This window comes from Oncorhynchus gorbuscha, linkage group LG19 (assembly GCF_021184085.1).
Source record: "Oncorhynchus gorbuscha isolate QuinsamMale2020 ecotype Even-year linkage group LG19, OgorEven_v1.0, whole genome shotgun sequence".
NCBI lineage: Eukaryota > Metazoa > Chordata > Actinopteri > Salmoniformes > Salmonidae > Oncorhynchus > Oncorhynchus gorbuscha.
In genome coordinates, this window is record NC_060191.1 from 14,115,981 (window position 1) to 14,132,380 (window position 16,400).

At 40.3% G+C, this 16,400-nt stretch overlaps 3 protein-coding genes across 5 annotated transcripts; 2 read left to right on the forward strand and 1 right to left on the reverse strand.

Annotated features, from left to right (window-relative positions):
• Positions 1-259: 259 nt before the first annotated feature.
• On the forward strand, positions 260-5,493 carry LOC124005845 (nuclear receptor coactivator 7-like). The gene is made up of 6 exons (XM_046315467.1): positions 260-451; positions 985-1,131; positions 1,485-1,637; positions 1,784-1,879; positions 2,077-2,150; positions 3,922-5,493. The coding sequence occupies exons 1-6, from the start codon at positions 383-385 to the stop codon at positions 4,055-4,057; spliced, it is 675 nt and encodes a 224-aa protein (XP_046171423.1). The 5' UTR covers positions 260-382; the 3' UTR covers positions 4,058-5,493.
• An 898-nt stretch (positions 5,494-6,391) lies between these two features.
• Positions 6,392-9,986, forward strand: LOC124006167 (adenosine 5'-monophosphoramidase HINT3-like). 2 transcript variants are annotated; one of them, XM_046315989.1, is made up of 5 exons: positions 6,392-6,655; positions 6,954-7,071; positions 7,228-7,294; positions 7,849-7,975; positions 8,812-9,986. In XM_046315989.1, exons 1-5 carry the CDS (start codon positions 6,518-6,520, stop codon positions 8,857-8,859), a joined length of 498 nt encoding a protein of 165 aa, XP_046171945.1. In that variant the 5' UTR covers positions 6,392-6,517; the 3' UTR covers positions 8,860-9,986. The 2 variants fall into 2 exon arrangements, with proteins under 2 accessions (XP_046171945.1, XP_046171944.1); XM_046315988.1 differs by having other exon boundaries at positions 6,408-6,655; positions 7,225-7,294.
• Positions 9,987-10,183: 197 nt separating this feature from the next.
• LOC124006166 (actin-binding Rho-activating protein-like) lies at positions 10,184-16,380 on the reverse strand. Of its 2 annotated transcripts, none has more exons than XM_046315987.1 (2): positions 16,147-16,380; positions 10,184-11,567 (listed from the first exon to the last, which is right to left on the reverse strand). In XM_046315987.1, exon 2 carries the CDS (start codon positions 11,501-11,503, stop codon positions 10,988-10,990), a length of 516 nt encoding a protein of 171 aa, XP_046171943.1. In that variant the 5' UTR covers positions 11,504-11,567; positions 16,147-16,380; the 3' UTR covers positions 10,184-10,987. The 2 variants fall into 2 exon arrangements, with proteins under 2 accessions (XP_046171943.1, XP_046171942.1); XM_046315986.1 differs by having other exon boundaries at positions 10,185-11,567; positions 16,151-16,380.
• Positions 16,381-16,400: the final 20 nt, after the last annotated feature.

Below are 16,400 nucleotides of genomic sequence, written 5' to 3' on the forward strand. Positions count from 1 at the left end.
GTACCCAGGCTACAGAATTGTTGGCTCATTGCCATGAGTGCAACAATGAGATATTTTGACAGTTAGCTCAAACCTGCCGGACACCCCATATATGGACATATGCCCCATAATTCAGTTTACTACAAGTGCCATCCTGTTTTTCAAGAAATGAATCTGAAACACAAAACTGAGGTGGCCAATACGGTTTCCACAAGCAGGTCTACTATCAGCCAATAAGATTTAGGGGGATGGAAGTTGAATGAAGTAAGAGAGAGCATTTGATGGCTGGGTATAGGTTATCAGTTCACACTCTTGCCTGTGGTACATACAGTATCATATACTGAGGCAACTGTGTTACATTATTAGTATACATGAGTTGTGTTTGGGAGGAATATTAGTAGACATGAGACCAATGCAGGAGAACATCAAGGTGCTTTACTTTGCAAACAAATGTCTGGAGCCATATGTAATGGTGGGTTGCTAACTATACTCTTATTTTTGTGAATTGTAATGTTTAGTGTGAGATAATGTACTAGTATGCATGCCATTTGTATTTGTATTTTTTGAAATACCTTTAGTATGACCCAAATATGTGAAGAGTAGTTTTACGGTGGTGTGCAATAATGTTAATTTATTGGTGAAGGGTTGAATAAATTATTGTATTTTGTCTTTTATCAACCACCCTCACTCACTAGTACTGATTGTGGGTGTAATTTCATGTTTTATTGTGTTTGTTCTTGAGTCAGTTAATTACTCAGCCTTGTTTTACAATATCAGTGTGGTTAAGAAACTCACAGCAGAGAGAAAAGGAGAGTGTTTTAACAGAGTTGTGATTTCATGTCCAAATCATCCCAAAGTGTCTGAAATGGATTTTGTACCTTAATAAAGTTACTTTAAGATCATTTGAAAATGAAAGCGAAAAATTATAATACCTGGGACATATAAGTAATTTTGTAATTTTGGTGAACTTTCCCCTTAACAGAGTTTGTGGTTATTTCCTTGCAGATCATCACAGGGAATGATTCAGTAAAGCCTCGATGGAGCATGTGCAGCTCAGAGGAGGGTAACCGCTCTGAGGGCGAGGAGCCTAAGGACATACTTCCTGTTCTCCGAAACCACAGCCAGCTCCTCAACGACCAACACATCGAGAGTGTGAGTTACTGTTAAACTACACTACAACAAAACACTGTGGCTAATACAGTCACTTCTGGCATGTTTACAGAAATGTTGATGAAGGTGCTTTGTACTTATCAAATAAACCTAACGAAGTAAAGGAAAAGTAAAGCAATCATCTCACAGCAGTATATAGGCTACACAGCCAGCTCATGGGAAGAACATTGTGCTTTGGTTTATTTGATATGTACAAAGCTAAATATGGGACTTTTTTTTGGTTCCGGGAAAATAAAGTGCACATACTCATCTCAGCATTACACAGCTTTGACATGTGAATTTAAATGGGACATTTTCTCATCATCCATCTCATCCTCTGTTTCTGAAACCCACAGCTAGCCAATCACATACCAGCACGGACACAGGGGTATCCATGGAACCTGGTCTACAGCACAGCCATTCATGGCACCAGCCTGAAGACTCTGTACAGGCAAATGGCCCACATCGACAGTCCTGTGCTTCTGGTCATCAAAGACATGGAAAAAAAGGTAGACATCTCAACAGCGCACTGTTCTATATGACTGACATCTAACGTACTGTTACATCCATGTACTGCTATTACATTGTTATTACATTATGAATGGGTCATACGATCCCAGTAAAATGCTAATAGGTTTGTTTTCCCCTCTCTCAGGTGTTTGGTGCCTTCTCCTCCCATCCCTTTAGAGTGAGTGACTGTTGCTACGGAACAGGAGAGACTTTTGTCTACAGCTTCGACCCTGCATTTAAGGTAACATTGCATACTGTTGTGTGCACTGCTTGTCCATAATGGCATCCTATTCACTATATACATTTGACCCGCATTTACCTTTGTACTATAAGGAATAGGGTGTCATTTCAGATACAGCCCCTGTCGTTGTAGTTAATAGGCTGTCTCTTGACTGTCGTGATGGGTGGAGTTAATCTGACACCTCTCTCTTCACACAGGCCTACAGGTGGAGTGGTGAGAACTCTTACTTCATCAGGGGCCATATGGACTCTCTACAGATTGGTGGAGGAGGGTAAGTGTTCTGAATTTTCTTTATCAGAAATACCGAAGCCTTTATCATCTAAAAGTAAATCTAGTTAGCTTCCACAAACTCATTGATGTCTACAGATCTTATTGGCTAAACCGCATCCTTTGGCTCTGGTCTGATATACACAGTGGGGCAAAAAAGTATTTAGTCAGCCACCAATTGTGCAAGTTCTCCCACTGAAAAAGATGAGAGTGGCCTGTAATTTTCATCATAGGTACACCTCAACTATGACAGACAAAATGAGAAGAAAAAAAATCCAGAAAATCACATTGTAGGATATTTAATGAATTTATTTGCAAATTATGGTGGAAAATAAGTATTTGGTCAATAACAAAAGTTTATCTCAATACTTTGTTATATACCCTTTGTTGGCAATGACAGAGGTCAAACGTTTTCTGTCAGTCTTCACAAGGTTTTCACACACTGTTGCTGGTATTTTGGCCCATTCCTCCATGCAGATCTCCTCTAGAGCAGTGATGTTTTGGGGCTGTTGCTGGGCAACACGGATTTCAACTTCCTCCAAAGATTTTCTATGGGGTTGAGATCTCGAGACTGGCTAGGCCACTCCAGGACCTTGAAATGCTTCTTACGAAGCCACTCCTTCGTTGCCCGGGCGGTGTGTTTGGGATCATTGTCATGCTGAAAGACCCAGCCACGTTTCAAATTCAATGCCCTTGCTGATGGAAGGAGGTTTTCACTCAAAATCTCACGATACATGGCCCCATTCATTCTTTCCTTTACACGGATCAGTCGTCCTGGTCCCTTTGCAGAAAAACAGCCCCAAAGCATGATGTTTCCACCCCCATGCTTCACAGTAGGTATGGTGTTCTATGGATGCAACTCAGCATTCTTTGTCTAACAAAACACGATGAGTTGAGTTTTTACCAAAAAGTTACATTTTTGTTTCGTCTGACCATATGACATTCTCCCAATCTTCTTCTGGATCATCCAAATGCTCTCTAGCAAACTTCAGACGGGCCTTGACATGTACTGGCTTAAGCAGGGGGACACATCTGGCACTGCAGGATTTGAGTCCCTGGCGGCGTAGTGTGTTACTGATGGTAGGCTTTGTTACTTTGGTCCCAGCTCTCTGCAGGTCATTCACTAGGTCCCTCCGTGTGGTTCTGGGATTTTTGCTCATTGTTCTTGTGATCATTTTGACCCCACGGGGTGAGATCTTGCGTGGAGCCCTAGATTGAGGGAGATTATCAGTGGTCTTGTATGTCTTCCATTTCCTAATAATTGCTCCCACAGTTGATTTCCTCAAACCAAGCTGCTTACCTATTGCAGATTCAGTCTTCCCAGCCTGGTGCAGGTCTACAATTTTGTTTCTGGTGTCCTTTGACAGCTCTTTGGTCTTGGCCATAGTGGAGTTTGGAGTGTGACTGTTTGAGGTTGTGGACAGGTGTCTTTTATACTGATAACAAGTTCAAACAGGTGCCATTAATACAGATAATGAGTGGAGGACAGAGGAGCCTCTTAAAGAACAAGTTACAGGTCTGTGAGAGCCAGAAATCGTGCTTGTTTGTAGCTGACCAAATACTTATTTTCCACCATAATTTGCAAACAATTTAATTAAAAATCCTACAATGTGATTTTCTGGATTTTCTTTTCACATTTTGTCTGTCATAGTTGAAGTGTACCTATGATGAAAATTACAGGCCTCTCTCATCTTTTTAAGTGGGAGAACTTGCACAATTGGTGGCTGACTAAATACTTTTTTGCCCCACTGTATCTTTCTCTTGTTGACCTCTAGGGGGCTTTTTGGCCTGTGGCTGGATTCTGATCTGTACTACGGTGCCAGCTTCCCATGTCACACCTTCAACAACCAGCCCCTGTCCACCCAGCAAGACTTCACAGTGCAGGACCTGGAGGTCTGGACTGTCCAGTAAACAGAGCGAGACGCTGAGAGACTCAGAAGCGGAAAAGAGAGAGAGAAAAAAGCTAGAGCCATGTCTATCTATGGTTAACAACATGGCTTTACTTGTGTTCAGTGAGGTTTAGCCTGTGTTCAAGCTGTTAAAGTACAGTAAGCTTAATATAGTAAGCTTGGTTTGTCCAATGACCTTATATATGAATGGACAACGCCATTGATCACGTGACACCAGTCATTCCTATGTGAAAACTCAATAGTGCATTTGAAGCCAAGGAAGTCCATTAAAATGGCGTCTCATGTGGGAGATTTACATAGGCATTACATGCTAGTTTGAGCTACTCCAGGATGTGACGTTGCAGGCTAGCTCAGTGCTGCCCCCTCTCATTGAGTATTTCATGTTAAAGGCAGAATGGGGCATGCTGCCATTAGCTACTAAATTATGACAGTAACTTCTTCTGTGTGCAATTTTAAAATAATTGGTTCAAGCACATACATCTGGGGTATAAGACATTTTTGTTTTTATTTGTTATTATATTTATACGAAGATTGCCATCTTCCCATTCACTGTACTGGGGATCCTGTGTTTGGCAAATAATGCCTGCAGTACTGTGGTTGGCCTTGAATGAGAGGGGGCAGTCATTCACCCCTGGGTTTGTCACGTGTAAAACCTGTGTTTTACCAGTGCGTAACCTATTATACCAGCATTAACTCAGGTTGTATCTGTGTTTTGCCTGGTTAACTGAGGCCTGTATGGTGAGAGATAGACAGGCTGTTTTACAGTGTCCTACTGTTTGCTGCTCAATACCTGCTACTGAACAAGCTCTGTCCAATACGAGCATTAGAACTAGTTCTAGACATCTAAGCTGTAAACCCTCCATCAATCCTTTGTTATGGACAGCATTTACAAACCAAAGCCCATTTTAGAGTAATATCCTATTTTCATTACAATTTCCTCATAAGCTTTAAACTTTATAGAGGCTAGGATGAACACACTACTGTACTTCCCAACTTTTTTGTATTTATTTCTGTGTCTGTGTTACAAGGGTACAACATCAGATGCCCCGTAGGGATTCCTCACACACACAACACTCAGGTCTAGAAACAGCCACGGCAGAGTACTGTCTCTTAGAGCTACTAAAAGTGGCCTCTAATGGTTTGTACTAAAGGTATGGGTTTAAATCCATGTTAAATGTTTTCTTACATTTCTAAAAGAGAATAATGAAATTTGTTTAAAAGAAAGAAACAGGATATAAGATGGACCAATTGTTTTAGTTTGGCGTCTTTTTCACATTCCTTTGATGTTTTTTATATTTGCTATAAAAAAATATATATATATATTTTAAAGAAATGTTATCCAGGGAAGTATTTTGTTTTGTTTTTCTGTATGTGTGCTGTACAGTGCTGGCACTGTTAATGGCTTATTAAAATTCTGCATTTCCAGGTGACAAAAAATGTGCTTTAAACTTGTGTGATTATGTGACTGATTGTTTTCAGATCAATAAGCATCATTGCCTGGAATAGTAATACTGATATTAATCTCATCAACAACAATATAAAAGCAAGATTCATGATAACAAAAGGACATATGACATGTTTTAGATTTACCCAGTATTTTGAATTATCATGCTCGATGCCCAGACATTTCTGTATGTTGAAATTAAGCTAGCAATAGGTAGCCTAAGGCCACATCAGTAATCACTCATTGTATGATTGCTTTTGAAAGAAATTATAAAATGTCACAGCATTAATTTACATGTTGCTGTACTGTCAAAGAAAGTATGTTTACTTAATGAAAATGACACCTGCAATCTCAAAAGCAAGGCCTACATAGGATGCAGCCTAATGTACTTTCACAATAGCTAATGGGGATCCTAATAAAATACAAAATACCTAAGTTGAGCCCATCTTTATTACTGTAAACAGTAAGGATGAGTTACATTTTTTTTAAGTTATAGGCTATGACCAGTAAAAAAAAATCCAGAAGTTAATCTTTATCGTTCTTTTCCTAGGTCACGAAAATGGCTTAAAAATCCCATCTTTAAAATCATTTGGGCAAATTCAACAATGCAATATAACCGTAGCATTGACTTATACATGTTGAAGAAGTGGCAGAAAATAGAAAAGCATACCTGTTAAATGACTCAAATGTAAATATTTTATCTAGACGATTCAGTGAGAGAGGTGTTTCACTGCCACCTTCAGGTGGACATTCGTGCACACTACCAAGTTGGGTAATTGTTTGCTTTACCTTTCGACTCACCAACGATAACCGTTTGATCCACTTGTGTTCCTTCGTTGATAGGTATGATTTCCACTAATTACCACAGCCACAAAGTTGAAATTGGCTAGGCATAAGGTTAGCAGGGTGGTTAAGGTTAGAGATAAGGTTAGGTTTAAAATAGCATCTTAAATACATTGTAGAAATAGGCGGGGTTTATACCTTTGTGGCTGTGGTAACTAGGGACGACCATTAAATATGGCAACCAACGAAGGTTCTGAACCTGCAAATGTATATATTTCTAAAATAAACGTAGGTCAAGGCGAAGGATACGACAAAAAATGCATATTCTGCAAGGTTGTCAACAATGAGATGGGCACGGAGATTCTTCATGTTGTAAGTATGAGTGAATTATTGACACAAACTAGCTAGCTAGGCTAACATTACGTTAACGTCGTTAGCTGGCTAGGTTAGCTGTCAGAAAACAGCGACGTTGATTACCACTACGACAGGTCATTTGAGCTAATCCATTATCATATTTCCATAGCTATGTGGAAACAATATACATTAATGATCCCAAAAATAGTTTTTAGGCAGGTTAGCTTCCAAACTGAAAACAATGCTGATTGTGATGGACGTTCTAGCTGAACCAACTAGTGACCACCCCATGTTTTTGACTTCGTTTGCATGACAGGACGAGGAGGTCTCTTGCTTCAGGGACATCAAGCCTGGAGCTCCCCATCATTACCTGGTTGTGCCCACGAGACATGTTGGAAACTGTAAATCACTCAGTAAAGAGCATGTGTCATTAGGTATGCAACTTTAAAGTTGTGTGTGTGTGTGTGTGTGTGTGTGTGTGTGTGTGTGTGTGTGTGTGTGTGTGTGTGTGTGTGTGTGTGTGTGTGTGTGTGTGTGTGTGTGTGTGTGTGTGTGTTAATTGATTATCCTGCTGTGTCTGTGATCAGTAGAGAAGATGGTGGAGATAGGGATGGAGATCCTTCAGAAGAACAATGTCTTAGACCTCAGCGATGTTAGGTATGACCACAACATTCTCTCCAGTCAATGTCACATGATTCAAATGAAGTGTTTTTCAATCTTCAGATGTTATTAGGGCTGTGACAATACCAGTATTGAGATGTTTTCCATGGGGGGAATAATTAAATAGAAAGCAGACAACTCTTTGGTTCTTTAAAAACCTGCTGTATGCAAACTATTGTATGATATATAGCCTGAAAAATGAACAAATGTGACTAGATGATGACATAATGTCTGTTTCCAACATTAGGGCTGTTTTCCAAAGTAAGTTAAAGCCGTTTAGTGTGTTTGTTTCTTTGCCACGATACTGACAAGAGTTGCTATACTGGTATCGTCCCGGCCCTTTTATTAACAAGTGGCTCCAATTGTAAAGGCCAATATATTTATTTTTGCTATACATGCATAGTTGATTGGTTTGACTTTATGAAATGACATACAATGGCAAATCACATTCAGCAGTCTGTAGAATTTAGCATTTTGAACATGTTGCTGTTGTCACAGAAGATCATGCAGAGACAAAGAAGCATACAATTATTATTATTATTTTTCTACAGGTTTGGCTTCCACTGGCCCCCATTCTGTTCTGTCTCTCACCTGCACCTACATGTGTTGGCACCTGCCAGTCAGATGGGCTTCATGTCCCGCCTCTTCTACAGACCCAACTCCTATTGGTTTGTCACTGTAAGTCTCTTTCAAATGGCCATTGTAGTACGGTAGCTGTCAGAATTTGTGTGATAAATGTTTCACAATTCCCCCCACATTGTTAAATAAAAGTAAAATAAAAAGTCTGTTCTGTGATAATATTATCCACCTATTGAGTTCAGTGTTCGTACAGTACCAAAGTCGGGATAGAACAATAATTTCCCTTGCCTTGCTGCCTTGACATCACCTGGACACAAACATCAATTCCACTCATTTAGACTTGTCAGAGTAGCTTGTTAGCATTGTGTTTGGGAAAGAGGGCTCTTCTTTTTTTTTTTTACATAAAGTTGGACAGTCTAGATTGGCAGCTGATGAACAGCTCCATTGTTCCTCACTGTTCCAGCAGCTCTTTTCTGCCACTCTGGCTGTTGTGTTGTCATCTGTTAAGAGCCAGTCAGCCAACACTAATCTCTCACTGCATTATCACTGCCAGCTTTCATGGTCAATTAACTCCCTGTGGAGACTACTGGGCTGGGGAAATCTGTTGGGATGAAGTAAGGTGACTAAAGCCCCAAATACACTGGACTAGGAAACCTTTTTTTCCTCTCCTGTGTCTGCCTTCAGTGTGTATATGGGTCTTCCCGGGTTAAAGGATGGCCATCTATACAGTATGTCAGGGACACTCACCTCTATCAGTCTATTCTCATCAGGTTGGTTTGCAGGCATGCACCTCATGCAAGAGCCTTTGTTTTTCTACCTTTAGATACAATACATGAGCGTGACAATGGACTGGCAATTCAGACATCAAAAGACATGAAGAAGCCATGACGTGTCATTTTATTTATTATTATACTATTTGTGTTTGTCTCCTGCAGGCTGACCAGTTGATTCAGCAGCTGAACTCTAAGGGAGAGACCAACTGAGGAGTGGGTTGCAGTCTGGGCTGGTCCAGTGAGAAACGGGGTTACCTTACTAGTAGTGAAGTGAGCAAGTCAGGTCTGGTCTCCCTCTGTGGTTCTCTGTGTGAGTGTACTGTACTCCCCAGCAGGTTACAGTGAGACTAGTGATGATGGTTCAACTCAACTGAGGTTTTTAATTCTAGTATCAAGCTGAACAGCCAAATCAGAAATGAAGCCAAATGTGTTTTCCTTACTTGCTATTTTGAATACTTTTTTGAAAATGACCAATAGTTACTCTTTATTCTTTACCACAGAATATGAAATAGTAATGACTGGAATGATTTTGGGGTCAATTTCTGTTGGTATAGAAAGATATCAAAAGTGATATGTTGTGTTTAGGCTCTAGTATTAATATAAAGAACGATTAGTAACGTAAAGGCATTCCTAAGTGATCATAACCAGGAGACCTGAGAATGGGATGTATTGGGACTTGGAAACCTACAGTAAGTCTCATTGCAGGACACCTTTGATAAAGATGTCTAATGCATGTGCATTGTGCCACTGGCTGGCATCCCAAATGTCACCTTTTCCTATAGGGCTCAAAAGTAGTGTAATGAATAGGGCACAATTTGCGATGCAGTCACTGTCAACAGTATCCCGTATTATGAGGTATAATAACTGAAAGCGGAGAAATATAATGAGAAGTATGAGCTCTTTTAGGCCTCAGTCAAGTGATCAGAAAAGCAACTGTTTTGCATGAATGGTATTCAATCATATATGATCAAAGAGTAAAATGGGAGTGTACACTGGGGTGTGGAGGTTTAATATATTCACTGAATAATACCTACATTACTAATTCATCAAGATGCATAATAGGAGCTCAGTCATCCATAAACAATTGTTTCTTGAGTCACATTCTGTTAACACAATACTCTTCATTAATTGTGTTATTTTATTATGAATGTTGAAGAGTGATTCTTAATTTTGTTATGCACTACAGCCCAATGGAACACTCAACAAAGTAATGTATGTTTAGTGTATGCTGCTGTATGAAATTAAGAGCGTCATGTGTTTGTATTTATTGGTTGACGTGTCGCTGTAAAATAATAATGGTGATTCATGGTTAAATAAATGATGCATTGCTGCCTCCACAAGTGTATCAGATTTCCTTCCTGGTCTCTTATTAATGGGAAACATCATTCAGTAACACTTACTGTAAAGTATGCAGTATGACTTAGGCAGTATGACTTAATATGACTCTTTCTAATGCCTTATTAAAAAGTATTATGTTATGCAGGCTTTAAATAAAGTGTTACCTGTCATTCTAATGCAATTGTATCATGAATTAGTCTGTTTTGGTGATTTGTTTTTTTTTAAAGACTTTATTGATAAAAATCAGTGCTTTCCTTTCTAAACAAACATGTTTGGAATACAGTAATTATTTTTCAAAATTAGTAAAGTGTTACAGTATATTTCATGAGTGCAAGTAGCTGAAAAAGCATTCCTCAAACAACCCTTGTTAGGTTGAACAATGTGCATATAGTACAGTGTGAATTCCACAAATGCCAGTGGATCAAAAAGTGATGTGCTATTTCTCCTGAATGTAAATATAATTGTGATGCATTTTGCTACATTGTCAACCATGTATACAGTTTCATAGCCTCCCAGGATTTCTAACATAAGCCTACAGTGTCAGTGTGTTGTATTTGTGCCATAGAAAGTACACATTTCCTCTGTCTAATTACAAAGATTGCTAAGGAACATTGTAAACGCTGTGTAGATTACAGTGTACTGGTGTAACTGGGAATGCAACGCAAAGTCCATTCAGGCCAATAAGCTCAGGTTCATCCTACAGCACCATATTGCATGTCACTGCTGCCACAGGTTGGTTCTCTTGGGCCCTGCCCAGAAACAACTACCCTTGCTAGGTGCAGGTGTAAACCTGAAAGAATTGGGTAGGTGTTGCTGCACCTTGCTACCTAATGTAATTTTCACCATATTGCTTAGACCTAGCCAATCCTTTCACAACTACACAAATGCCTAAAGAGCTAGGGGATGTTTCTGGACAGGGCCTTGGTTACTGTCTTGTCCGTCGGCTGCATAAACCTGGTCACTGAAGCAGCATAATGGCGACCTTGTCATTTCATCCTGGTCACTGTAGCAGTGTGATGAGGACCCGGTCATCCTGCCCCTGCCACAACATCTCCCCTTCAAAGCTGACCAGGCCTTGTTTTCTGGCCCTCAGCAGGATCCCCACCACCTTGTTGGAGATGTTCACATAGTGCTCAAACAGCTTCCCAAACTCCACCGTCACCACAGGTCTCTCCTCGCTGCCTCCGTCCCCACTGCCACGGCTTTCCCCGATGTCCCTGATCATCTGGCAGAGCTCCTCCACCTCCCGGGTGATGTGGACGTGGGCGTCCCTGCCCCTCTGCTCTGTCAAGGAGCCCTCAAGGGGCCTCCCGTAGCCATCCTGGTCCCTTTGGAGCCTCTGCTGCTGGGCAGTCACATTCACCATAGCCCCCTGGTTGTTACTGAAGGGGTTGTGTTTCTGGTACTCCTGGTGCTTGTTGGACCATCTCTGCCAGTTCTCCTTTAACCCTTTCACTGATGTCACACACACTGTCCTGTCATCGTTAAACTCGACAGGTGCATCGTTGTTCTCCATGGTGGTGTTTCAGATGTCTTGTACGTATTAAGTGGTTTGTCCACTTTTAGGCATAGTTCATTTTCTGTGGGTGTAATAAAAGTTTCAATGACCAACTGTTGAGAGCACAATTACATGTCTGTATGGTAGCCTAGGCCTATTTCTAATTTATGAAGACACAAATTAATCCTCAGAAATAACCTATTTAAACCATTAATTACACCCTGAATAAAGTTATGGTAAACTATATTAGTTATAATAACAGGTCATCATCCTACTAATGCTCTGATGAAGGTGAGAGTTCTTCCAGATCAGAGGTATCATGCCCATAGGACACACAGAGGCACATGCCCCCTCAAATTTGTCATGTAATTTAAAAAAATATATATATATATACAGTACCAGTCAAGAGTTTGGACACACCTACTAATTTCACATTTTTTATTTATTTTTAAATGTTCTACATTGTAGAAAAATAGTGAAGACATCAACACTATGAAATAACACATGGAATTATGTAGTAACCAAAAAACAAATCAAAATATATGTTATATTTGAGATTCTTCAAAGTAGCCACCCTTTGCCTTGATGACAGCTTTAAACACTCTTGACATTCTCTCAACCAGCTTCATGAGGTAGTCACCTGGAATGCATTTCAATTAACAGGTGTACGTTGTTAAAAGGTCATTTGTGGAATTTCTTTCCTTCTTAATGTGTTGAGCCAATCAGTTGTGTTGTGATAAGGTAGGGGTGGTATACAGAAGATAGCCCTATTTGGTAAAAGACCAAGTCCATATTATGGCAAGAACAGCTCAAATAAGCAGAGAAACAACAGTCCATCATTATTTTAAGACAAGAAGGTCAGTCAGTGCGGCTGCAAAATCCATCAAGTGCTATGATGAAACTGGCTCTCATGAGGACTGCCACAGGAAAGGAAGACCCAGAGCTACCTCTGAAGCAGAGGATACGTTCATTAGAGTTTACCAGCCTCAGAAATTGCAGCCCAAATACAGTGGGGCAAAAAAGTATTTAGTCAGCCACCAATTGTGCAAGTTCTCCCACTTAAAAATATGAGAGAGGCCTGTAATTTTCATCATAGGTATACTTCAACTATGACAGACAAAATTGGAAAAAAATCTAGAAAATCACATTGTAGGATTTTTAATTTATTTATTTAAAAAATGATGGTGGAAAATAAGTATTTGGTCACCTACAAACAAGCAAGATTTCTGGCTCTCAGAGACCTGTAACTTCTTCTTTAAGAGGCTCCTCTGTTCTCCACTCGTTACCTGTATTAATGTCACCTGTTTGAACTTGTTATCAGTATAAAAGACACCTGTCCAAAACCTCAAACAGTCACACTCCAAACTCCACTATAGCCAAGACCAAAGAGCTGTCAAAGGACACCAGAAACAAAATTGTAGACCTGCACCAGGCTGGGAAAACTGAATCTGCAATAGGTAAGCAGCTTGGTTTGAAGAAATCAACTGTGGGAGCAATTATTAGGAAATGGAAGACATATAAGACCACTGATAATCTCCCTTGATCTGGGGCTCCACGCAAGATCTCACCCTGTGGGGTCAAAATGATTACAAGAACGGTGAGTAAAAATCCCAGAACACGGGGGGACCTAGTGAATGACCTGCAGAGAGCTGGCACCAAAGTAACAAAGCCTACCATCAGTAACCCACTATGCCGCCAGGGACTCAAATCCTGCAGTGCCAGACGTGTCCCCCTGCTTAAGCCAGTACATGTCCAGGCCCGTCTGAAGTTTGCTAGAGAGCATTTGAATGATCCAGAAGAAGATTGGGAGAATGTCATATGGTCAGATGACACCAAAATATAACTTTTTGGTAAAAACTCAACTCGTTGTGTTTGGAGGACAAAGAATTCCATACCTACTGTGAAGCATGGGGGTGGAAAGATCATGCTTTGGGGCTGTTTTTCTGCAAAGGGACCAGGACGACTGATCCGTGTAAAGGTAAGAATGAATGGGGCCATGTATCGTGAGATTTTGAGTGAAAACCTCCTTCCATCAGCAAGGGCATTGAAGATGAAACATGGCTGGGTCTTTCAGCATGACAATGATCCCAAACGCACCGCCCGGGCAACGAAGGAGTGGCTTCGTAAGAAGCATTTCAAGATCCTGGAGTGGCCTAGCCAGTCTCCAGATCTCAACCCCATAGAAAATCTTTGGAGGGAGTTGAAAGTCTGTGTTGCCCAGCAACAGCCCCAAAACATCACTGCTCTAGATGAGATCTGCATGGAGGAATGGGCCAAAATACCAGCTCAGTGTGTGAAAACCTTGTGAAGACTTACAGAAAACGTTTGACCTCTGTCATTGCCAACAAAGGGTATATAACAAAGTATTGAGATAAACTCTTGGTATTGACCAAATACTTATTTTCCACCATAATTTGCAAATAAATTGGATTTTTTTCTTCTCATTTTGTCTGTCATAGTTGAAGTGTAACTATGATGAAAATGACGTGGGAGAACTTGCACAATTGGTGGCTGACTAAATACTTTTTTGCCCCACTATAAATGCTTCACAGAGTTCAACAGACACATCTCAACATCAACTGTTTAGAGGAGACTGTGTGAATCAGGCCTTCATGGTCAAATTGCTGAAAAGAAACCACAACTCAAGGTTACCAAGAAGAAGAAGATACTTGCTTGGGTCAAGAAACACAAGCAAGGGACATTAGACTGGTGGAAATCTGTCCTTTGGTCTGATTAGTCCAAATTAGAGATTTTTGGTTCCAACTGCCGTGTCTTTGTGAGACGCATAGTAGGTGAACGGATGATCTCAGCATGTGTAGTTCCCACAGTGAAGCATGGAGGAGATTTATTTAAGTGATTTATTTAGAATTCAAGGCACCAGCATGGCTATCACAGCATTCTGCAGCGATACACCATTCCATCTGGTTTAGTGGGACTGTCATTTGCTTTTCAACAGGACAATGACCCAACACATACTCCAGGCTGTGTAAGGGCTATTTGACCAAGAAGCAGAGTGATGGAGTGCTGCATCAGATGACCTAGCCTACACAATCACCTGACCTCAACCCAATTGATATGGTTTGGGATGAGTTGGAACGCAGAGTGAAGGAAAAGCAGCCCGCAAGTGCTCAACATGTGTGGGAACTCCTTCAAGATTGTTGGAAAAGCATTCCAGGTGAAGCTGGTTGAGAGAATGTTAAGAGTTTGCAAAGCTGTCATCAAGGCAAAGGGTGGCTACTTTGAAGAATCTCAAATATAAAATATATTTGGATTTGTTTAACATTTTTCTGGTTACCACATGATTCCATATGTGTTATTTCATAGTTCTGATGTCTTCACTATTATTATACAATGTCGAAAATAGTTCAATTAAAGAAAAACCCTTGAATGACTAGGTGTGTCCAAACTTTTGTACCTTAGTGAAAATTTATCCTTTCTCCATTTCATAGCATACGCTATGGACACCTAACACAATTGCATTTTTTTCGGTGGCAATTTGAATGCACAGTGATACCGTGACGAAATCCTGAGGCCCATTGTGTCATTCATCCGTCGCCATCACCTCATGTTTCAGCATGATAATGCACGGCCCCATGACGCAAAGATCTGTACACAATTTCTGGAAGCTGAAAATGTCCCAGTTCTTCCATGGCCTGCATACTCACCAGATATGTCACCCACTGAGCATGTTTGGGATGCTCTGGATTGATGTGTATGACAGTGTGTTTCAGTTCCCACCAATATCCATCAACTTCACACAGACATTGAAGAGGAGTGGGACAGCATTTCACAGGCCACAATCTGCCTGATCAACTCTTTAAGAAGGAGATGTGTTGCGCTGCTTGAGGCAAATGGTGGTCACACCAGATAATGATTGGTTTTCTGACCCACGCCCCTACTTTTATTTTTAAGGTATCTATGACTAGTAACTCAGTATAATCTTTGTAATAGTTGCACGTTGTGTTTATATTTGTATTCAGTGTATATATATTATTTACATTTTTTGTTAAATCTTTTGTTGTTTCTCTATAATAATACTAGCCACCTATTGTAGCAATCCTATGAAGTTGGCTTTCGCTAGTCCAGATAGGTTCCCAATCTCCCAACCTCATAACTAGCTACCAAGAAGCTATTTCAGGCTATTTATCAGGCTAGAGTTGCTAGCTTGTCTAACTATCTTAGTTGGCAAGCCTGCAGGCAAGGTTGGTAGTCTTTTGAAAAGCTAGCAATTACTAAATGTACTGAATAAGACCCACATTCCTTTGAATATTTTACCTAGACTTTAGTAGAGATGCAGAGAAGCATATTTAGTTTCTTTGAAAAAAATAAGCACCAGTCAGGAGAATAGAGAGCTCAAGAGGTATGCTTAGATATGCAGAAAAATATACATATTTTAAAAATAGAATTAAGCATAGTGACTCTAGATTGCAGGAAAAAAGCTACTTCAGATGTTTGAAAAATGCTAAATTTGCCCATTTCATGAATGGGACCACCCCTCTGCCATCCTCACTTACTTTGTGCCCTCTCAGATTGTTAGGCTCCTGTTCCAGATTGATTTAAACATGAAAAACATTTAATTTATCTCACACAAATAAATGTTACATTACAAGAAATCTAGGAATGCAAGGTGAGCACACATCTGTAAACTGAAAGTGACATACATACGGTAAGGTGACAAGTGTCACTGCTACAATGTCAAAATCGATGTATTGCTTATTCCGAGATTTTCTTCTTCTGTCCGTGTCGAATTTGAGGTACCTTACACTTCTTGTCACGAACACTGACATAGCCTGAGGAACATGTGTCTGTTAGCAACATTGTATCCATGCTATGGAACTTTACATTAGAACAGTGTTGAATCGGATTATTTTTCTACCCGCAGTGAAAGACACTGATCGGCATCCAAAGTAGCCAA

Coding starts and splice junctions, on each gene's coding strand:
- LOC124006167 (XM_046315988.1), top strand. CDS start 6,518: ATGGCAACCAACGAAGGTTCTGAACCTGCAAATGTATATATTTCTAAA. Junction 6,656..6,953: donor GCACGGAGATTCTTCATGTT/GTAAGTATGAGT, acceptor TTTGCATGACAG/GACGAGGAGGTCTCTTGCTT. Junction 7,072..7,224: donor TAAAGAGCATGTGTCATTAG/GTATGCAACTTT, acceptor GTCTGTGATCAG/TAGAGAAGATGGTGGAGATA.
- LOC124006166 (XM_046315987.1), bottom strand. CDS start 11,503: ATGGAGAACAACGATGCACCTGTCGAGTTTAACGATGACAGGACAGTG.
- LOC124005845 (XM_046315467.1), top strand. CDS start 383: ATGAGACCAATGCAGGAGAACATCAAGGTGCTTTACTTTGCAAACAAA. Junction 1,880..2,076: donor GCTTCGACCCTGCATTTAAG/GTAACATTGCAT, acceptor CTCTTCACACAG/GCCTACAGGTGGAGTGGTGA. Junction 2,151..3,921: donor CTACAGATTGGTGGAGGAGG/GTAAGTGTTCTG, acceptor GTTGACCTCTAG/GGGGCTTTTTGGCCTGTGGC.